At 39.7% G+C, this 24560-nt stretch overlaps 1 protein-coding gene across 1 annotated transcript in view; it reads right to left on the reverse strand.

The window, feature by feature from the left end:
- The window catches only part of RANBP17 (RAN binding protein 17), a 646782-nt gene that overhangs the window by 242103 nt on the left and 380119 nt on the right, over positions 1 to 24560 (reverse strand). Inside the window, exons 15-16 of the mRNA XM_075601659.1 lie at positions 21924 to 21997; positions 16359 to 16439 (exon numbers count right to left, since the gene is read on the reverse strand). Coding sequence (XP_075457774.1) covers positions 16359 to 16439; positions 21924 to 21997 — 155 coding nt within the window. The remainder of the gene's footprint in view (positions 1 to 16358; positions 16440 to 21923; positions 21998 to 24560) is intronic.

Raw genomic sequence — 24560 nt, forward strand, 5'->3', positions numbered from 1 at the left:
AACTCATTAATTTTAGCTCCGGGGAATCCCTGCTTCCGGAGATAGCGGTAGCCGCTCCGCTCGGCTAGCTGGAAGCACATAATGGCCGCTTTTCAAAGCTTCCACGCCCTGCGGTCCAATAGGAAGCCGTAACGTCATCCGGTGCAACTCTCTATTGGCCCACATGACGCACTGAAGCGTTAAGCTTGTTGGAAATAACGGTCTCCCCATCCGAGGTAAGTATCTCTAGAAGCAGGGGGTCCGCAGAGCTGAAATTAGTGTGGTTAAGCTCAGGAGACCCGATGCTTCAATACTATATTAAAGCGAACCAAAATGCGCAAAAAGAAAATAACCCACTTGGATTTCTCCTTTAAGCTTCATGAAATAAGTCCCTGATAACATCATCTTGTTATTTTATAACCTTGGACCAGGCTTCTTTTGATATTACAATGAAAGTATCCAGATTATCATTATTATTGTTTTATATATGCAAAATCCAAGAGAAGGATAATTCTACGAAGCTACTACACAAATATGCGGGAACACAGACTGCTTGAACATAAAAGGCATATTCCATTATGCAAATGAATTCAAAGATATTTCGTGACTGATCAGCTAGAAGGGACATAATGATTTATAATTCAAATAACTGAGCATTAAAATCAAATCGAGCTAATATATTTCTAAATATGCAAACCTGGAATAATTGTAAAAATAATTTAGAACAGTGCGGCTATATAAATTATATGTTGCCTTTTATTGTTAAAAATATGTCATCTTTTTTCACTATTAGGTGACATAATTGCTGGGTCGAATTTAAAAAAAAAAAAAAGAAGAAGAAGAAAAACACGACATGTTTTTCATATCCTGATCACTTTTTTTTTTTCTTCTCATAAACACATTTTGTACCAGCACTTTTAGACTTTACATCCCTGTAGGAAATATAAATAGTTTTACATCAACAAACGACATTTTAGCAATTGAAACAGTGAGAAAGTGAGGGGGTTTCATTCAATATAATCAAGGTAAGTATATATACTTACCTTGAATTTCTACATAATACATCCTAAGGGTTTTTATTCTAGCACACACCATAGTGTGTGCTACAAGAATGTAGGATGTATTCTGTAGAAATTCAAATGCTACAGCTCAAGGAACACACTGTAAGCTCAGAATGTTGAATTTATTTTTTATTTTTTTATTTAACTAATGTATTGTGAAAAGGCCACACTTTAAGGGTAGGAAGCACTTACAAACCACTTCATATTTTAGGAAACAAAAGTACTTCTACGTTATTTGAAGGTTAAAAAAAAAAAGAAAGGCGATTGGGAGAGTTTTTAATAGAAAAATACATATCTGAAAAAGCCACAATGACCACCAAAATTGGGTTGTGCATCATTTTTCAGCAAAAAGGGGAAAGCAGTTCAGACAGGTGTAATTTATCATTTTTTCTGATTTAATACCAAGGAAATATATTAAAATAATAAAAAGAATCCTGAAATCCTCAAAATTTGTAGTGATAAATAGCCCTCCCTGCCTTTATTGCATTATACCTACTAACAGAAATATTGCACGGTGGATTTTGCCAGACAAGGACGATTATTTTCCAATAAAAAGTTGCATATTAAATTCCAGCACAAAAGTGGGTGTCTAATACTTTTGAAATCTTTCAAGGTTTGCCCAGGAACACAATTTTAAACTTAACTAATATAAAAGCTTTGCTGAATAGAGGAAGCATTAATGCTTACGTTCTTTCAGTCCTCCAACTAAACAACAAAGGTGACGGCTTCATATATTTCTTGTTTACCTTGGAGCATTTTTTAACATGCTGATTTTTGTCACATTTTTCATACTGTTCACTGCCTTTGTCATAGTAGCTAAAAGGAATTCATTACATTTAATCGCCCTGCAACGCAACAATGTCAGAAAATGGATGGCTGCTCTAGCAAATCTAAATCTAAACCTAAGCAAAGGAAGCTATGTATTAAGCTTGTGTCTGCCATTTCTCAGCATCTGTGTACGAAGGTATGAATGCCACCGCTTTGCCCAGTGTGTAGTTATATGGAATCTAGGTGGAATAAAGCTTCCTGATTAACAAAGCGCTTAGCAAGTAGGAAAAAATATCTTGGGCGGAAAAGTCCATATCTGTTCCTGGGAATTTCCCCAATACCTTAAAGCAAATCCGTCCCAACCACCAAAAACCGCCCACAAATTTGGCATTAAAAAATCCGATGTTAATAATCTGGACCGATTCCAAAATTCTGCTTTTTTCCTTAAAAAGTAAAAAAAAAAAAATTAGGTTTCAAGCAAAGGGGCCTCCTGAGTGGAACCCCATTCATTTCAGCTCCGGGTGTGACGCCTGCTTCCCGAGAGGGGTTGTCGGTATCTTTCTACAGTTTAAATGTCCCAGTCACGTGGGGTAATAGGAAGCTGTGACCGGGACATTTAAACTGGCACGGAACGGGTCCAGTATCAGCTGTGCTGGTAGTAGGTTATGTCTCCGCTGTGTTGAGTCTACAGTCTGTGGGGCCTTTGTAACAGCCGCAGGGAAAAACTGTATGACCGGTACCTCATATGGGGGCAGCAGACTTTCCGGCTCTTAGACGACACGTAATAACCCGCAGCTGAGAACGCGTTTCGTTACGTGGTGACTACCCCTGAAGAAGTCACCAGGTGACAAAACGCATCGGGACGACGTGACGTCACGTAATTGGCGCTGCGCCAGGAGGAACAGAGGAACAGAGTTCCAGTGTGGAGTCTCTGACGGATTCCCCATATACTGCGGGCTATTGCATGTCTACTAAGAGCCAGGAAGCCTGCTGCCCCCATTTGAGGTACCGGTTATACGGTTCTACCCTGCGGCTGTTACAAAAGCCCCACAGACTGTGTGATCTATAGGTTCAACACAGCGGAGACATAACCTACTACCAGCACTCCTGATACTGGACCTGTTCCCCCCTGGTGACGCTTATCTACATTTCTCTCAACTGAATGTGTTTTTAATCCCTATGTGAGTGCAAGTCTTGCAGATTCTACTCTTTCAATTGTGAAACATTTACGGTTTTATGCTATGGAGCTGGCGCTTCGCTTTTTCTATTTTTTCATTTAGGTATTTTCATGATCCAGCAAAGATCACCCAGAAGATGCTGCCTCCTCCATAACGGACTTTTCTGAAAATTGGACTTCCTATGTTCATCTTCATTGTGGGACTGGTTTGAAGATTCTTTTCAAATGTATATTCTGTATTGTTGTGGTTATATTGATGCATTACAGTGATATATAATTTTTTACACATCTCCAATACAGTCACCTTATTTATTATTATTATTTCCCGTTCCTATTATTCAGACATCCCTAGCAACGGCAAGCGCTGCTATTTTTATGTGCGCGCACACACACACATACATACATATATATATCTGTACCATGTTAGCCGAGCTTAATAATCAGAAACGAATAGACGATGCCATTCTATGGCTAACAAAATGCTTTTATTTGTGCGAGCTTTCGAGACTGATCTCTTCTTCCGGTGGTGTTACAATGGATAAAGCAAGAGAGGTTTTTACTTAAAAACAGTGCATCTTGGAATGTATCTGTGACTGAAGCCTGTCCCTCCCGCCTGTGCAGTATGCAATTTATGACTTAAGGTGTTAAATGGTCCCTGAATGTTAATGATGTAAGAGTATGTGTGTGTATGTGTGTCAATATAAATGTATAAAGCACCCACAGTGTATACAGCGCTTTACAAAAGGTGAGTGTAGAGTTGGAGTGTATACCAGTGGTGTGGGTAGGTGTAGAAATGTAAGAGGGTATTGCATTACTATTAGTGTGTGTAGATACTATGTGGTCCCTATTGGTTTATAGGGATAGAATTACATTGTACATTTGTATGTGTAAGAGACAGCTGTGTGTGCATTCATATAGCGCAGTATGTATAGACATGGCCTTTAGCACTCATGGGAAGAGCGTTCTCTTGTGTCAGGGTAGTGATTCATGAAACTGCGGACAACAGAACTGTCTCTGTCTCTTGTTCCGCGTGTAATGCTGTGGCGATGCAGATTCATTCTCTTGTTTAGCCCCTGTCCCGTCTCGCCTATGTAGTAGCAGCACCCTGGGCATTTCATGCACATGATGAGGTACACGACATTGCTGGAGGAACAGATGAACCTTCCTCTGATTTTGTACTCCAGATTCCAGTGTAGTTTTTGTATTGTGCCCGCTGTGTGAAGTATTGCACAGGATTTGCATCTTGTGTCCTGGCATGGTCTTGTCCCACATTCAGTTGTACTGTTGAATACTTTTCTCCTCGCTATCATTTTCTTGAGATTATGAGGTTGTCTGTATGATAACAAGGGTGTTTCAGGGAAGTTGACTTCAGACTTGGTGAGCGGTTTACCACAAGTTATGTTAAATAGCTGTTTCAGGGAAGACCTGTTGCAGTCTCGTATCCTCCTGGAGAATGGGTTGTAGTTCCCTGACGACCTTGCGTAGGGTTTCTAGGTGTGGGTTATATGTGTTATATATCCTCATGACGAAGCGACGAAAGCGAAACGCGTAGTCGGAAGTGCCCTGCTGTCGCAACTCACCTGCACTCGATCTGCACTTCAGAGTCCCCTTAATTTGGTGAATTCCAGCCGTGCCGCGATACCGGAAGTGAGACGCCGGTGAACCGGACGTGACGGGAAAGTCTGGCAGAGGGGGTGAGGATTGGGACACAGAGTTCGCTTTTCCTATGTGTCTGGTATAAGTTTTATTGATGTAATTATACACCTATATGGGTTTTTAGCAATTAAAGTGTTCATTTTTGTACGGTACACACTATGTCTGGCTTTCCATTCTCCCATATATATGGCTGATACCTTGGCAACTTGAGAGAATCAAAGTATCCCCAAGAACCCTAAGAGACAGAGAGAAAGAGAACCTGCACGAATTTCCACACTACCCATATCAGTTTGGGTTACATGCTCGTTTACTTATGAAAGAATGTGAGTTCTGAATTTATAGAGATCAACTGAGTTTGAAGTATTTCCTACAGAGACTATGTTGCACTATTGTATCATTTTTTTCATTCCACATATCTACCACTGAATAAGTTGCGCTCCCCTTTCCTTTCCACAAGTTCTAGCAAGAGGGATTCCTGTGGACCATCCTTATAAGGGTCTGAGCAGCATTTATTTTTATTTTCACATATTGCACTATTTGGCTATTTATTTGCACAATATTGTTTTCACTGTTTAAGTCACCATATACTTATCACTTGAATACCTCCTTAGAGCGCTGTTAGAGGGTTTCTCACAGCATGTAGAATGTGCCAGGTTTTGGGTTAGCTGGTATCAGGTCCAGAATTTGTTCTATTATGTGGATCGGGAGTGTTTTAATGATCCTGTTGAGTTCTCATGTATTTTTTTTTGGATCCTCCTGCAGTTCGGCGTAATACTTTTGCATCAGAGAGTTGTCTGTGCACTTCGTGCAGGTAGTGTGTGGTGTCCATTATGACCACAGCTCCTCCCTTGTCTGCAGGGTTGATTGTTATGTTGTGGTTGGCCTTTAGTGATTTTATGGCTCTCCTCTCGATCAGTGTCAGATTACACGTTTGTTTCCTTACTTTGTCCAGGATGGTGGATTTGGCTTTGTGTCTAAAACTTTCGATGTACCGGTCCAGTTTGGGGGTGCACCCAGTTTGTGGGATCCATTTGCATTTTTGCTTCTTCCTGCTCATGTGCAGCGGCCCCCCTTCTGCAGTGTTGGCACAATTTTGGTTGTGTATCTTGGCAAGAACTCCTTAAGACACAGTCTTCTGAAGAACTCTTCCAGGCCACTTCACAGCTCAATCTTGTCCATGGGTTTGGTAGGGCAGAATGTGAGACCCTTTGATAATACCGAGGACTCTGCTTGATTTGGTGTGTAGTCCGAGATGTTACCAGTGCAGTCCTGCTGTTGGTGATTGTCCTTGTTTGTGGTTGTGCTGACTGCTACAGAGTATCTCATTCTCAACATGGGGGACGCTGGGGAAAATGGGGAATGATGGGAGAGTGATGTGAGGTGCAGGTGGGGGAGAGTGATGTGAGGTGCAGGGGGGAAGTGATGTGAGGTGCAGGGGGGAAGAGTGATGTGAGATGCAGGGGGGAGAGTGATTTGAGGTGCAGGGGGGGTGATTTGAGGTGCAGTGGAGAGCGATTTGAGGTGCAGGGGGGAGCGATGTGAGGTGCAGCGGAGAGAGATGTGAGGTGCAAGGGGGGAGAGTGATGTGAGATGCAGGGGAAGAGTGATGTGAGGTACAGGGGAGGAGAGAGAAGTGAGGTGCAGGGTGGGTGGGATGTGTGTGGTGTGCAGGGGGGTATTGTGTGTTTAATGTGGAGGGGGAGTATTTTGTATGTGTGTGAGGGGGAGAGATGAGGGTATGAGAGATAGATGGTGAGTCTCGCAAAGGTTGGTAATGAGGGGTTCTGGGGGAGATATATGAGGATGATGATTATGAGGGGTGCTGGGGGAGATATATGATGTGGGGTGCTGGGAGAGATATATGATGATGATGATGATGATGATGAGAGGTGCTGGAGGAGATATGATGATGATGATTTTACCCGTGCAGCCCAAATCTTTTTTCCTTGGAGCAGTTCAGCCCTTCTCACTTTACAAGTTGTGCAGGCCTGATGTAGAGGTATCTGTACTGTGCTAGCAGAGCTTAATAATAAAAAATTAATAGACAATACCGCTCTGTGGCTAATGAAATGTTTTTATTTGTGCAAGCTTTCGAGATACACTGTTCTCTTCTTCCGGAGGTGTTGCAATGGATAAATGGATAAAGCAAGAGAGGTGCATCTTGGAATGTATCTGTGACTGAAGCCTTTCCCTCCCCCCCCCCGTGCAGTATGTGATTTATGACTTAAGGTGTTTAATGGTCCCTGAATGTTAGTGATGTAAGTAAGAGTATATGTGTGTGTCTGTGTATGTGTGCATGTATGTACACACACACACACACACACACACACACACACACACACACACACACACACACACACACACACATGTATGACCTAGTCAAGGCTGGTTTTAGCCCTGTCTTTCCTATGTAAATAATGGTCAATATATTGGAATGGTGTTCCCCATCTTTCCAGCATGGGGAAACGACATTGAACCTAATTCAATAGGCTGTTAAGCTATACGGGTGCAGTAGCATAAGTTCATTACATTCACAGGATATTAAATAGGGATCAATAAATAATGGCCTCAAGCCTCCACACATTGTGTGAAGCTGCATCTTCATGCTAGTGAAGTTTCCGAACTCCATTGAAGCGAATGGAGTCAACAGTAATAGTACTAGAGAAGACGCTTCGGAGAATATTGAAACCGGCCTCATAACCTACAGGTAAATGATCTCTTTTTTGATTGTAAAGTACCGGTTTTGCCTGGTTATAAAGGCAGTGTTTTTTTTCAATAAAAGTTACGTTGAAACTCGTCTTATAGTCGTCCCGCCCACTTTGCGAGCCAATCGGCAGTCGGATGTATGAGGGTAAAACGGAGGAAGCGCCACCTTGGGGGCCTGAAGCAGACATGTTGCTTGTGGCCTGAAACGCAAACTGAGAGACAGATACACACAGACACATAGTGTGTGTGTGTGTGTCTGTAAACTTCTTTCTTTCCAGCTACTACTGAAATTAGGGAATCTTCTGTAAATCAGGATTGCAGACCTGAGGAAGAGAGAACTCTCGAAAGCTTGTCCTAAAACATCAATTGTTAGTCCAAATAAAAAAGGTATCCTCTAACACTGAAGTACTCATTTATACTGCACTATCGCAACAAAGCCATTTCTATTCAATTCAAGATGAGGATGCAAATACAGAGGTACAAATAAAAAGATATAATTTTTCACAGAAATCAAATAAGTAACTTATCTAACAAAGCCGATTACATATATAAGCTTTCTACTATTATAATTTTTTTGTCTGCTGCAAGGGGCCTTCGTTTAATACAATAAATCATTATAGTGATGTCAAAGTGGATAAAAGTCCGTTTTTCCAAAGGTCCTCTAGAAGTTATCACAATTAGTTAACAAAGATCATGCAATAATCTTATGATATATCGTCTGATTGCTGTTCGGTTAATATCATTCAAAAAAGGGTATACTATAGTTTGCATGTAGCAAATACACTGTATAGAACTAAGATGTTAATGTATTTATTTATAACAAAGTTTCGCTGTTTGCAACTTGTATCTTGCAGAAAAATAAGTATGGAAATGTAACCCCCCCCTTTTTATTTTTGTATTCCACACCCCATCCTAATTATAATTTGTAAAAATCAATAAAAATATAGATAAAAAACAAAAAGGGCATATCATCAGAACCAATCTCACTCCTAGTGATCAATTCATTGAAATGCAAGATTACCAGTGCAAAATCGCCCAAAAACAGAAGAACATTTGTAATGATAAATACTATAAGTTCTTCCCTTATTCAATAGAAATGATATGTGTAAAAAAAAGATCTACAAAATATCTAATTTGTTCGGTTTGGCAAATACAGAGAAAAAGAGACTGAGATTCCAACTCTGCATTGTATTAATCTCTCTCTGTCCTTATAGAACACCGACAATCATTAACCTACTCACATTGGGTTGCTAACGAAGTGGTGTCATATCTCATGTCACACTTTCTCACAAACAGTCCACGTATGAATAGTGGACTACTGTAGAATTAAATGTTAGCTGCTACAGGTAATGTCTTCAAAATTTTTAAAGTAATACAAATAAAAACATGAACCTCTGAGTTCAATTCAAACATGTACAGTAGATTATTGAATTATATGGGCTATTACATCTCACAAACACACTGCTGTTGTCACAAACTCCATGCAATTTTTTCTTTGCATATATAATTTTTCTTTGAATATGTTTCATCACGAGTTGAATAGGTAAACTAGTGTTAGTGGTATATAAGGAGAGGAGGCATTTTTATCAAGCTAAATTTTTCAATCTCGCCAACCTGGGGTAGGTGAAAGAGATTTGTAAGATTTCCAGTCAGTTCTTCTCTCGCACTTTATTAAGCAGCACGTGAATACTTAATTTGGCAAGATTAAATCTGCGCAAACATTTTGCATATTGCATGACATTGAACAGCCAACTAAAAAGCAACTTAAATTCAATGGGACTAAAATCTTTCCAATATCGGGAAGCGACATTGAACACAGCATATTAAATAGGGGTCAATAAATAATGGCCTCAAGCCCCCACTCAATATGGTGTGAAGCTACTTCTTCAAGCTGATAAAGCCTCTGAACTCCATTTAAGTGAATGAAGCTAACAGGCTACAAGGTAATGGAGAAGCAACTTCACAGCATATTGAAAAGGGTCTTATCTATCTATCCATACATATACAGAGTGAGTGTGTGTGTGTGTGTGCACATATATATATATATAATATATATATATATATATATATATATATATATATATATATGCGCGTGTGTACCGTGTTAGCTGATCTTAATAATCCAAAACGAACAGTGTGTGTTTACCTTGCTTATCTTTTCTGCTAGGTAGTAGCTATCTCCATTCAGTAGTATAGTACTTAGGTAGTTGGTTTACAGTTTTATTTAATTCTGTTTAATCTACTGCTGATTTCTGGGTTATGTGTTGATCTCGGTTATATTTTGCATGCTTGAGTTTAATTTCATTGATGATCGGCCGATCTTCATTGCATCACTAGGGGAAATTTCTTTCCCCTGGAGGTGCACTATTACGTTCTCTGATTTTGTATGCTTTATATTTTGGGTTAACTTATATGTTGATGCAACTTCGTTCTTTCTTATCAGCAGTCTCCTCTTTTTTGGTATGTGGTTTGGTATGTTTTAATGTTTTATTGTTATGGGTTGCAATTAAAATCCATTTTCTTATTCTCACGTTAATTTTGAGTGCTTTCATTAAGACCCCCTTTTCTCTTTTTGTGTTCTTATTGTTGTTTGGGTCTTTAGCACCGCCAGAGGGTAATTTTAACCCGTATCTCTGGTTTAGTGAATTATTACTACTGTTTGGGAGTTGATTTGATTGCACTATCATTTTTGTGTTGTTAATATATATATATATATATATATATATATATATATATATATATATATATATATATACACACACACACACACACACACACACACACACACACACACACACACACATATATATATACATATATACATGCAGTACCAAAAAGTCTGCAGCACTCACACATTCAAAAAATACAATTTAATGAAGTAACACAAGCATTCAGGGGGTAATCACAGAAAAAAGAAGTGACGTTTCGGACCTTACAGTCCTTTCTCAAGCTCCACCAGCATCCCCCCTGATGCTTGTGTTACTTCATTAAATTGTATTTTTTGAATTTGTGAGTGCTGCAGACTTTTTGGTACTGTGTATTTGTCTATTTTTGTTGCTGGATGGTGATCCTGGCCGCACAGCGAGCACCACGACAGATCAGACAAGTTTATTTCCTTTTATTTTCCTTTTTGAGTGCCCTGAACATTTTTGTTATTGGTGTGTGTGTATATGTGTGTATGTGTGTGTATGTGTGTGTATGTGTGTGTATGTATATATATATATATATACACACAGGTAAACCCCGTTATAGCGCGGTCCTCGGGGTCCACCCCGAGCACCGCGTTAGTAACGGGGTCGCGCTAATTTTTTAAAAAATGGCCGCCGCACACCTGATTGGGAGGGAGGGAGTGAGGAGGGAAGGAAGAGGTCTGCACAACATGCGGGCCGCATGCGGCCGGTCTGGCCTCTCTGTGCGGCCCGCGATGACTCTGGCCTGGCGCCAGTTAATTAAATAAATTTAAAAAAAGTTTTAAAAAATGGCGGCGATTCATCTCTCCTCCCTCCCTCTCCCTCCCAGCCCCCAGGTTTTGCGGTGCGCGGTAGCAAGCTGCCGGAGAGGTCAGAGCATGCAGGGGGCGGGGCTTAGTACCGGGGAGAGAGGATGTGCTGAGCTGATCTAAAAGGTGGTGTGTGTGTGTGTGTGTTGTTAAAATGGCGGCTTAAGGACAAAAGATGTTAAATCCAGCAACGAAAGGGTTAACCAGCAATAGGCCAGGCACTAAGCTGCAGGTACCCTTGGGCAGGAGAAGGGTTTAAAGGGATGCCTCAGGCAGGGCTGTACATGACAAGTGAGATAATCCTATTATATTCATGCTGCCTTCCCATGGCGAGGGGGGGTGGGCTGCTGACATGTGAGGGGGGGTGGGCTGCTGACATGTGAGGGGGGGTGGGCTGCTGACATGTTCTGCTGACATGTGAGGGGGGGGTGGGTTGCTGACATCTGAGAGCTGTGTGCTGTGAGCTGTGTGTAGTGAGAGTGTGTGCAGTGTGTGCAGTGTGCAGTGTGTGCAATGTGTGCAGTGTGTGCAATGTGAGCAGTGAGCAGTGTGTGCAGTGTGAGCAGTGTGCAGTGAGAGTGTGTGCAGTGTGCAGTGTGAGCAGTGAGAGTGTGTGCTGTGTGCAGTGTGAGCAGTGTGAGCAGTGAGAGTGTGTGCAGTAAAATTTTTTTTTTTTTTTTAAACAGGAGCCACGGGAAAACCGCGTTATAACCGAATCGCGTTATAACATGGTTTACCTGTGTATATATATATATATATATATATATATATATATATATATATATATATATGTGTGTGTGTGTGTGTGTGTGTATATACAGTTAGGTCCAGAAATAATTGGACACTGACACAATTTTCATCATTTTGGATCTGTACGCCACCACAATGGATTTGAAATGAAACAACCAAGATGCAATAGAAGTGCAGGCTTTCAGCTTTAACTCAAGGAGTTGAACAAAAATATCATATGAAACGTTTAGGAATTGTAACCATTTTCATACACAGTCCCCTTATTTCAGGGGCTCAAATGTAATTGGAACAAATTAACACAATCATAAATAAAATGTTCATTTTTAATACTTTGTCAAGAATCCTTTGCAGGTAATGACTGCTCGAAGTCTGGAACGCATGGACATCACCAAACGCTGCGTTTTCTCCTTTGTGATGCTTTGCCAGGCCTTTACTGCAGCTGTATTCAGTTGTTGTTTGTTCGTGGGTCTTCTACCTTAAGTTTTGTCTTCAGCAAGTGAAATGCATGCTCGATCGGGTTGAGATCAGGTGATTGACTCGGACATTGCAGAATATTCCACTTCTTTTCCTTAAAAAAACTCCTGGGTTGCTTTCGCAGTATGTTTTGGGTCATTGTCCACCTGTAGTGAAGCGCCGTCCAATCAACTTTGCTGAATTTGGCTGAATCTGAGCAGACAATATCCCTATACACTTCAGAATTCATCCGGCTGCTTCTGTCTTCTGTCACATCATCAATAAAAACTAGTGACCCAGTGCCATTGTAAGCCATGCATGCCCATGCCATCACACTGCCTCCACCATGTTTTACAGATGATGTGGTATGCTTCGAATCATGAGCCGTTCCAAGCCTACTCCATACTTTTTTCTTCCCATTATTCTGGTACAGGTTGATCTTAGTTTCATCTGTCCAAAGAATGCTGTTCCAGAACTGGTCTGACTTTTTAAAATATTGTTAGGCAAAGTCTAATCTTGCCTTTAAATTCTTGAGGCTTATGAATGTTTTTCACCTGGTGGTGAACCCTCTGTATTTGCTCTCGTGAAGTTTTCTCTTTATGGTAGACTTGGATAATGATATGCCTATCTCCTGGAGAGTGTTCTTCACTTGGCTGGATGTTGTGAAGGGGTTTTTCTTTTCCATGGAAAGGATCCTACGATCATCCACCACTGTTGTCTTCTGTGGACGTCCAGGCCTTTTTGTGTTGCATAGCTCACCAGTGCGTTCTTTTATTCTCAGAATGTACCAAATTGTTGACTTGGCCACTCCCAATGTTCCTGTTATCTCTCTGATGGATTTTCTTTTTTTGGCAGCCTAAGGATGCCCTGTTTTACTTGCATTGAGAGCTCCTTTGACCTCATGTTGTGGGTTCACAGCAACAGCTTCCAAATGCAAATGCCATACCTGGAATCAACTCCAGACCTTTTACCTGCTTAATTGATGATGAAATAACGAAGGAATAGCCCACACCTGTCCATGAAACAGCTTTTGAGTCAATTGTCCAATTACTTTTGGTCCCTTGAAAAAGAGGGGGCTACATATTAAAGAGATGTAATTCTTAAACCCTTCCTCCAATTTGGATGTGAATACCCTCAAATTAAAGCTGATAGACTGCACTTTAAGCCCATGTTCATTATTTAACTGTAACTTGAATTTATTTTGGTACACAGACGAAATAACAAAACTTGTATCAGTGTCCAATTATTTCCGGACCTAACTATATATATATATATATATATATATATATATATATATATATATACAGTGTTCGACAAATCCGGTCGCAACGAGCGAATGGATTTTGCCTCCTGGCGTCTTACAATTCCCCTGCCCGAAGAAGGGAGAAAAAAAAAATCCCCCTGCCTGATTGGCTGACATGTTAGCGCGCTGCCAGGACTTTTTCTTGTTTGTTTGCATACAGCCAGGCCCGCCCTTCCTTTTCTGCACAGAGGTAAGTCATGCCCTCTCACGTCTCCCCCCCTTGCCTCCGGTGTGTGTTATTTTATATTCTGCCCCTCCGTCCTGTGGTGGCTGCTCGCCCGGGGTGGGAGGTGGTAGCGGGGGGGGGGGAGTTTTCCTTCCCGGAGGGGACAGTGTGCTTCCCTTGCGTCCCGGCGCTCCCTTGCCTCCTGACGCTTCCCTTGCCTCCCAGCACTTCCCTTGACTCCCGGCGCTTCCCTTGCGTCCCGGCGCTCCCTTGCCTCCCGGCGCTTCCCTTGACTACCGGCGCTTCCCTTGACTCCGGCGCTTCCCTTGCCTCCCGGCGCTTTCCTTGCCTCCCATGAGTAAACCGTCTGGGTTGCGGGAAATGGGCGCGGGGGGAGAGGGGTGGCGGCGGTTGTCACTGGCGGCACGTGGCTGACCTCTATTTGTGGTTTCAATCCCTGTATTGTGAGTGTGTGGGAGAGTGTGTGAGTGCGATTGTGTGTGTGTGAGAGTGTGTGAGTGCGAGTGTGTGAGTGCGAGTGTGTGAGTGCGAGTGTGTGAGTGCGAGTGTGTGAGTGCGAGAGTGTGTGTGAGTGTGAGAGTGTGTGTGTGTGTGCGAGTGTGTGTGTGCTAGTGCGAGTGTGTGTGTGAACCCAGAAGTACACACCCACCCAGTCAGTAAGTCACCCACATAGTCAGTCGGTCAGTCACCCATAGTCAGTCAGTCACCAACCCAGTCACTGTGTCTCTGACTCTCACACGGTCTCTCTGGATATCTTATTTACCCTATATATCTTAACTGCCCTATACCTACACCGAAAAAACCTATACTGATTTCTTCCAGATCTTACTCTGGACATTGAGGGACTGCGGATCAGGTAAGATCCCAGGCGGGATTGCTGTTTTAGATATTGTGAAGCGGGAGCATCCTGACACTGATTAAGGGGTTCAGGAAACTAGTCGTTCACATGTGGCTTTTTTTTTTCTAGATCCGATATTTAAACACACACACGTAATTATGTAACATGGACTAATTGTAGTTAAGTATAAATGTAATACAATAAATAAACTTATGTCAAAAACAAATGGTGGTATTAGTTCTTACTAGGAATTACACATTTTTTTTAAGTGGGGCTGTGGGTGGGACTATGGGCGGGGCTAGGTGGCGAGTAGAATTTTTGGTTCGGCAAGTAGATTTTTGGGTGATTTGTCGACGTGTGTGTGTGTGTGTGTGTATGTATATGTGTATATATATATATATATATATATATATATAAATGTAAATACAACTGTATGCTCATCTGCGTGTCTTAGGCAGGTCTGCAACCCCGCCTTTCCCCATTATCACCCAGCACACAGCACTTCCACTGCAGCAAGGGATTATGGGAAAGGACATGCAAATGAGCACACAGTGCCACTTTTTGCTTCAAAAACCATTTTTAACATGGTTCCCTATAGGCTTAAGCTTGCTGCATGGTCACAGCTTTGAGCACAGCCAGGGTTAAGGTGCATACCCAGAAAACCACCCACAGACTGCTGTTTCGACCTTAATGGGTCTCATCAGTGTGGGGTTGATTAACTGGGTATGCAAAGAAGCTAAAGGATGGGCCAACCATAATACTGAGTTAAGTTATGGTGAGTAAAAAAAGTGACAAAATATATATATATATATATATATATATATATATATATATATATCTTAGGTATGTTTCCGTACAAGGGTTCAGCGGTTACAGGGTTGCTACTCAATGACAGCAAGGAAGGGAGGAGACAAATGAGATGAGTAGAAGAGGAGGGAGTGCAGTGTGCACAGAGAAGAGCAGACACAGAAAGGCAGGGAGTGCAAAGAGGAGCAAGGAATGATTGGAGGGGAGTTAGGTGGATTAAGAGAGGACAAGAGACAGCAAGGCATTACAGGATGGGGTGAAAACAAAGAGTAATGTTTACTTTATAACCTTTAAGGCTTACTAGATCAACGTATGCTACGTCGGGTACAGCTAGTTGTCTATGTTTTCTCTTCTTTTCTTTGTTTGTAATGGTTATCCTTACAAGATAAGTTTGCAAATACAGAAAAATAGGTACAGTACAAATAAAAATATAACTTTTTTTTACAGAAATCAAATAAGTACCTGTGATACTTTACTATAAGGGTGGTCGTATTATTCTAACAATGGCGATTACATTTATAAGCTCTTTAGTTTTGTGCAATTTTTGCACAATTAAAACAAGAAATCATTACAGAGATGTAAAAGTGGATGAGTCAGTGTATTCAAATTAAATTTTTAAGCTATTACAATTACTTTACAAATATCATACAGGAATCTTATGTAATAGTACTGCTTAGTAAATATGGGCCAGCGTGATTTCTTTAGAGGAATGTTTTACAAAGCGGTGCTATTCCGCAAGATACCTTTGAGTGCTGGACGATACCCAACGGCTCACTCAAGTGAGACACACATAGCATTTTGTCTATCCCAATAGGTTTTTTGCACTCCTTTACTGAATTAGCTTCATCACGTGTGATGTGATCCAATGTGGTACATTTTTAAAACAAGGAAGGAGAATTCAGTTTGAAGACAAAGTTAAATATAGTAAATCTAGCCTTTAACTGGGTTAACCTCAAATGGTATCTGAGTCTCATGTTTTGGCCAAATTACATCAACAAACGCCACCTTTGCACATACAACAGGTCCTCATAGACCTGCCTATTTTAAATGCATCAGCATACTAACTAAATAAATGTTTAAATTGTATTAATCCATAGTTGTAACATTTTCATTACTCTGTTTTCAGAATAATTTTGTCCTGTGCACCATGCCGTTATTAATACCAAAAGGATATCCAACTGAGAGATCATTAAGAAACTGCAGAGTTCTTGATATTACAGGTTCACATCTTCCCCAATATTTCAGGTTTGTCACACTGGAATAAAATAAAAATAGTGTATACATTGCATTAATATTGGTCGCTTTTTAAAAATATAACAATGAAATGAAGTGTGCTGGTTATTTTTGTAGAACAAAGAAAGTAATGAAGATCCATGATGGAATGACATTTCAGAGTTGCTTGTAAAATGTAATTCAATTATTCCTTCAAATAACAAAGAAACTCAGTGAATTAAAGATCATATGTAACAGCGGTATCAAATGTCATAATTATTGGGAAAGGAAGTAAACAGGCAGAATACATTCTCCAGACCTTATTCAGTATTCAAACGTGGTTTAGAATTAAAATGTATTAATACTTCTTTGGACATACAGTATTCATTCCAGACACACCACACTTTTTATGTAAGGCAGTAAAAGGATTAAACAACGTCACTCAAGAATCTCGGCACACTACTAGTTTCTGAAACAATAAACAAAAACCCAACGCATACATTCTGGAAGAAATTACACATCAGAACTTTGCTCATTAGACTACGTACATACAGACCCATACGCCTACAAATTAGTACATGATTCATACTACATTGGACGCTAGCAAAATAGTTAATCCTCCCTAGCCTACCAGAGGAAGGTAGCCCATTGCCTGTTGCCCAGTCAAGCTTGGGACGGACCATCTCTCCTGCTCTAAAACACGGAAGGGTTTTAAGTTCCCCATATCATAAAGACAGATTTGGCAAAGGCCACAATCAGAAAATCGTCTAGCTATGACAAACTACCTAGAAACCTAGATTTATATTTCTAAGATTAAACATCCCCTTACTACTTTAGTTTTTCTTTGTACCCTTTTCATTATTTCTCAGACTAATCCATAACTACAGTATATATGAGCTAGTCTCCACATATATACATTTAAGGGATAACAGTTTGTGAATGACAGTAAACGTTGAAAGCTGGTGAGCTTTGCTAATAAACATTTACAGAAAGTTTAAAAGGAGATCATTTATCTGTAGAACATTACATATCAAATTACATTTAACAAACAGTTTAATGGCCTATAAAGGGTGGTTTAATGGTATCACTGTATTTAACTCATATCAGCAGGAAACAATGCTGAAAAGCTCATTTCTTCACAAGGGGACATTGCTCTAAGCAGGGCTCCAAAAAAGAGCTAATTGTGCTAAAATATGATTTTGCTTAATTATATAAACCCTAGCTCTTGCACCATATATTTGATGTGAAGGTTCTCTGAAAGATATAAGGGATGCATCAGTGTAATGTACTCCAGCCAACACATAGTGATGAACTAAATATCATCTACAGTATCTGTGAAACAATACAGACCGGCGCCTAGAGTCCAAATGAATGGAAATGGGATAAGTCCAGAGATAGGTGTCAGTGTCCAATGTATGATGATCCAGCCGAATGTACAGCAGATTCGTCAGCAGCATTAATAGTATATGATGCAGGGGAGACAAGAAGGAAAAATCATAGCGTGACACTGTTTAAAACAACATAACACATAGACATAGACACACACATACAACAATAAACAGATAGGCTGACTAATATACAGAGAATTTATTAAACAATAAAAAGCAGAAAACTGATGAGGAGCAGGTCTAGGATCCGGTGTGTAAAACCGGAATCCTACTTACAAAATGTCCACAGGATATAAGCAGGTGGATATGGTAGTGATTGTCCGGCGGCAGCTGTTGGTGGACGCGTGCCACTTGTGGAGGACTGCAGGCACCTCTCTCGATCAACGCCGGTCAAGGCGTCACTGCAGGCAACTTCCCACACGGCTTGCTCTCCGCGCCCGGAATGACGTCACGGTAGGCGGGCCCGCGCTCCGGAACTAGCTCTTGTAGTTGTATCTCCAACACACCGCTATTCAAGGGGTCTCCTGCAAGGCTCTGCTCCTATGCCAGTACACTGCTGTAATGATTCTCAAAAAGCCCAACGCGTTTCGTGCGCATGTGCACTTCTTCAGGGATTAATTAACACAGTACATGGTGGATTTAAATACAGGCAGGATGTATACCATTGGTTCTGCTCAATGTCACTCAAACTGAACTCTTGGAGACCACGATTGGTTGGAATACCAGTCAATCTTGTACTGTGTGAAAAGCAGCCTAACATACACAAATTACACACATTTACTACATAAAACAAATGACAAGACATAATCAATACAGTTCATACTTAAACATCTTAACACTCACATCATTAGTATTATAACAGTATTAAAATAAATATTATTAATGACAAAATCTTTTTCACATTGATGTATCATAATTCAGCAAGCAGCTTGACACTTATATGTGCAAAAATGCAAGTGATGCTAAAAGATATCCATATATATGCGTCTCTATTGAATTTAAAACTACTAAGTGGATTAAAACTTTTATTTAAAACATGTATACTTTAATATAATGAACTTATAAATATAGATTATTTAAGGTAAAATTCAATAAAATACAATAAAAGGTTTTATTTAAGAAAGACGCCTAGATCGAAATCAATGTTGAGACCATTAGGTGAGAGAGTTTTTAATTCGTAGATCCAATAGGCTTCACGTCTACTGATCTGTTGTAGTTGATTACCTCCCCTCCAGTTAGTCTGTACGGTTTCTATGGCTTGACACTTGAGACCCATCGGATTACTTTTATGATGAATTTTAAAATGATGTGAAACACTATGTGTTGTTAAACCTCGTTTTATATTATAAATGTGTTCATACACCCTTCTCTGATAGCATCTTCCAGTCCTACCTACATATTGTAAGCCACATGGGCACTGTAACAGGTAAATTACAAAGGTGGAGTGACAGTTTATTGATGTCTTGATGGTGTATATTTTATTTGTAACATTTGATTTAAAGGTTTCAGTGCTACTACTAAATGAACAAGCCGTGCAATTAGTGCATTTAAAAAAATCCCTTTTTTTTGCTGGTTGTCTTAGCAACTGAATTATCTAGGGGGCAACTGGGGGCTAGACGCATTTTAATATTTGGAGCCTTCGTAAAGATAATTTTTGGTTTTTCTGGGAGACATTTTGATAGAGTGTTATCACACAGGAGCATTGGCCAGTGTTTATTTAAAATCTGGCGAATTTTTGGTGCCATCTCATTATACTGGGTGACGAAAGCCACTCCATTATTCTGTTCTGTTTCGTTTAGTTGATTTTTATATTCCAGCAAGGTGGCCCTCTCAATCTTCTCCACTTGAAGGGACGCTTCCTCAAGTACATATTCTGGATATTTTCTATCTCGGAATTTAACTTTGAGCTCATCTGCCTGAAGCGCAAACTCCACAGGATTTGAACAGTTGCGCTTCAGACGGGTGAGCTGACCCTTAGGGATATTCCGGATCCAGCTAGGGTTGTGCTGGCTGTCTGCCCTGAGGTAGCAACTGTCCGATGGGTCTCAAGTGTCAAGCCATAGAAACCGTACAGACTAACTGGAGGGGAGGTAATCAACTACAACAGATCAGTAGACGTGAAGCCTATTGGATCTACGAATTAAAAACTCTCTCACCTAATGGTCTCAACATTGATTTCGATCTAGGTGTCTTTCTTAAATAAAACCTTTTATTGTATTTTATTGAATTTTACCTTAAATAATCTATATTTATAAGTTCATTATATTAAAGTATACATGTTTTAAATAAAAGTTTTAATCCACTTAGTAGTTTTAAATTCAATAGAGACGCATATATATGGATATCTTTTAGCATCACTTGCATTTTTGCACATATAAGTGTCAAGCTGCTTGCTGAATTATGATACATCAATGTGAAAAAGATTTTGTCATTAATAATATTTATTTTAATACTGTTATAATACTAATGCTGTGAGTGTTAAGATGTTTAAGTATGAACTGTATTGATTATGTCTTGTCATTTGTTTTATGTAGTAAATGTGTGTAATTTGTGTATGTTAGGCTGCTTTTCACACAGTACAAGATTGACTGGTATTCCAACCAATCGTGGTCTCCACGAGTTCAGTTTGAGTGACATTGAGCAGAACCAATGGTATACATCCTGCCTGTATTTAAATCCACCATGTACTGTGTTAATTAACCCCTGAAGAAGTGCGCATGCGCACGAAACGCGTTGGGCTTTTTTTTAGAATCATTACAGCAGTGTACTGGCATAGGAGCAGAGCCTTGCAGGAGACCCCTTGAATAGCGGTGTGTTGGAGATACAACTACAAGATCTAGATCCGGAGCGCGGGCCCGCCTACCGTGACGTCATTCCGGGCGCGGAGAGCAAGCCGTGTGGGAAGTTGCCTGCAGTGACGCCTTGACCGGCGTTGATCGAGAGAGGTGCCTGCAGTCCTTCACAAGTGGCACACGTCCACCAACAGCTGCCGCCGGACAATCACTACCATATCCACCTGCTTATATCCTGTGGACATTTTGTAAGTAGGATTCCGGTTTTACACACCGGATCCTAGACCTGCTCCTCATCAGTTTTCTGCTTTTTATTGTTTAATACATTCTCTGTATATTAGTCAGCCTATCTGTTTATTGTTGTATGTGTGTGTCTATGTCTATGTGTTATGTTGTTTTAAACAGTGTCACGCTATGATTTTTCCTTCTTGTCTCCCCTGCATCATATACTATTACTGCTGCTAAGGAATCTGCTGTACATTCGGCTGGATCATCATACATTGGACACTGACACCAATCTCTGGACTTATCCCATTTCCATTCATTTGGACTCTAGGCGCCGGTCTGTATTGTTTTCCTTGTGTCTTTCACTAACTGTGTTTGGGTTAGTTTTCCTGGCAGCCTTGCCCACTATTTTGTTATTCACTTTGTTGTTTAATATTAGTATTGCACATTCATACATTTTTAGCGCTGTATACACCACCTTTTTTCTTTAATCTACAGTATCTGTGTTTCATCTACTAATTCATTCATTGTCATTGCTAATCGTAGCCAATAAAAAGTATCACTGTTTAATTTTTTTTGCCCTTAACAAATTAAAACAAAATCAAAATGTTATTTTTGGATTAATAAATGCATTACAATAATTCCCACTAAATATGTTCACTAATGTCACCGTACATAATTTTTGGTTACGTGGATTTCAGGGTACTCTTACTACTATATTCTACAGTTAACTTACATTACATGAAGTAGTTTATACGTCTAGTTAAGGTTCTTAAAATAGTATGGAAATTATCTAAGCAGAGTGAGAGGGAGTGGCTCAGTGATTAACGACACTGACTGGTTCAATTCACAGTGTCGGCTACTTGTGACCTTGGGCAAGTCACTTTATCTCCCTGTGCCTCAGGCACCAAAAATATAGATTGTAAGCTCCACGGGGCAGGGACCTGTGCCTGCAAAATGTTTCTGTAAAGCGCTGCGTATAACTAGCAGCGCTATACAAGAACATGCTATTATTATTATTGGCAAGATTAGGCAATAGTTTTATATGCAAACATCATCAAGGCTCTTAAGTTTTATTATTGATTTCTATGAATAACAGGAAAGTAAAAAGACAAAACTCACATTTTTGCCATAAAAGTTTCCAAAACATGATTGTCATCTGTGATTCCTAGCATCTCTGACATTCGTGAGTATACCTGAAACATAAGAAAAACATATATTTAGATAAATTTATAAAATAATAAATATTGTACAATTATACCTTTTCTACATTTTTGCCTGCCTATTGGGTTGTCTTCAGAGATTGTTTGGACACTATGGATATGGAGAATAAAGATGATGAATTTTAGTAACTGGCTATGCTGAAAATGTATTACAATATTAAACGTATGCATCTTTTCCTATGTATGTATTAGTTAAAGCGACAATGGTAATCCCCATTGTTCACTATACTTTGTCTTTCCAGGGTGGGTAATATTTAATACTTGTGGCATAGAAAAGCAAATCATAACTATAAATGAAGAGCTAAATCAACATCCCTGTACTTTGCATGAAATATATTAAATATAAGTACATTTAAATTGTGTCTCTTTAATTTGAAAACAACAACATTTCAAATTATAAGATCTACAAGATACAGCTTGTCCCAACCACTAGAGGTCACACTCTAATAGAGCTGTAGCACTTTAATGAGATTACCTTCTCTAAATGCATTTATAGTATGTATAATCTATTGTATTCAGTACAGTCCTCTTATAACTCACTACAATTTAGATGACAACACTTCAGTAAACATCTTGTTAAGTGCTAACAGGGATCTTCAAAGCTCCCCAGCAAGGCCACTATGGCTTCATTATTTTTTTCAATTGGGAAGGTAGATATATAACTGGTACCTTCCTTAGCATATGGCTATCGCGAGCTGGCATTACTTTCAGCTAGTGCAGGGGTGTCTAAACTTGACATTAGCCGGCTAACGCCCGTTAGTCATATGCAAATGAGTGGCCTAACAACCATTGTTGTTGCATATATTTAGCGTTGTGGATCTGCCTTAAAGTCAGGGAAGCAAACGTCTGTTAACTATTTAGGTAACATTATTTTAGTTGCCCAGATTTAACAGAGCTATGTAGATCTACCCCTTAGAGTTATACAGAAACATGTTACAGTTAATGTACAGTCATATACGCATACAGCAGATCACAGTCTGTCAAAGAATTTTCAATGTATAATTGCATCTGTGTGTATGGTAGCACATTCACTATTGATGTAAAAATGGCAGATTTGAGGCTTCTTTTGATTTGAAGTCATGCTTTACAAACAGAATACTGGAACAGCAGTTAATGTTGACATAGAACAAGCCTTTAATCCCCAATTATCCTTGTGAGCATCACTACTCCTTTTATCCTCCATTAGCTTTGATACCCATTATCCTATCAAGAACCGTATCAACCTTTCTGGCCCTTGGGATTTCCCTCAGTTACTTGGATCTGACAACGAAGCTTGAGTGCTAAACAGAATCATTACCTCTTAAATCCACTTATCTGATCCACTGAATAGTACATTTAAAAGCTCATTAAGAGCAACAATTGGATTTGTTTGCACACGTGAGACATATACAAAGTATGAAAGCAGACTGCACTCCAAAGTCTTGAGTAGGAGATAAATTGCTTACATTGAAATGCACAAAACATTGAACTTAATATCTACGTGATATATATATATATATATATATATATATATATATATATATATATATATATATGCAAATACAACTGTATGCTCATCTGCATGTCTTAGGCAGGTCTGCAACCCCGCCTTTCCCCATTATCACCCAGCATACAGCACTTCCACTGCAGCAAGGGATTCTGGGAAATGACATGCAAATGAGCACACAGTGTCACTTTTTGCCTCAAAAACCATTTTTAACATGGTTCTCTATGTGTGCTCATTTGCATGTCATTTCCCAGACTCAGTATTATGGTGTATATATGTATATATATATATATATATATATATATATATATATATATATATATATATATATATATATATATATATATATATATATATATATATATGTAGAGGTATCAGTACTGTGTTAGTCGAGCTTCAATAATCAAAAAATAAATAGATGATACCGTTCTGTGGCTAACTAAATGCTTTTATTTGTGCGAGCTTTCGAGATACACTGATCTCTTCTTCCGGCGATGTTACAATGAATGAAGCAAGCAAAAGCTATACTATAAATATATAGACACTGTTTATAGTATACCTTTTGTTTGCATCATTCATTGTAACATCGCCGGAAGAAGAGATCAGGGTATCTCGAAAGCTCACACAAATAAAAGCATTTCGTTAGCCACAGAACGGTATCATCTATTTGTTTTTTGATTATATATATATATATATATATATATATATATATTTATATTTATGTATATATGAGAGAGAGAGAGAACACTGTGCAGCCATTCAGTAGGAACGTGACATCTTAGTGTCTGCTTACATTATGTACAGCAAGGCTCTTCAACTACTTCTCCAAAGGGACCAGTTTAGACAACATTTCGGGGGGAAAGGTTGCAAGCACTTGTGACACACATTACCTTAATTTGCATGTGATTTTCAGGGTGAAAAATCGCTGTCAGTTGCCTAAGCAAGGGGTGCGCAAACTTTTCCCCCTGTGCCCCCCGACTGCTCGCAACCCCCACCCTTACCTTGTCAACGGCGTCAAATGATGCCGCATGGTCATTTGATGACACGTCG

Source organism: Ascaphus truei, chromosome 5, assembly GCF_040206685.1.
Source record: "Ascaphus truei isolate aAscTru1 chromosome 5, aAscTru1.hap1, whole genome shotgun sequence".
Lineage (NCBI taxonomy): Eukaryota > Metazoa > Chordata > Amphibia > Anura > Ascaphidae > Ascaphus > Ascaphus truei.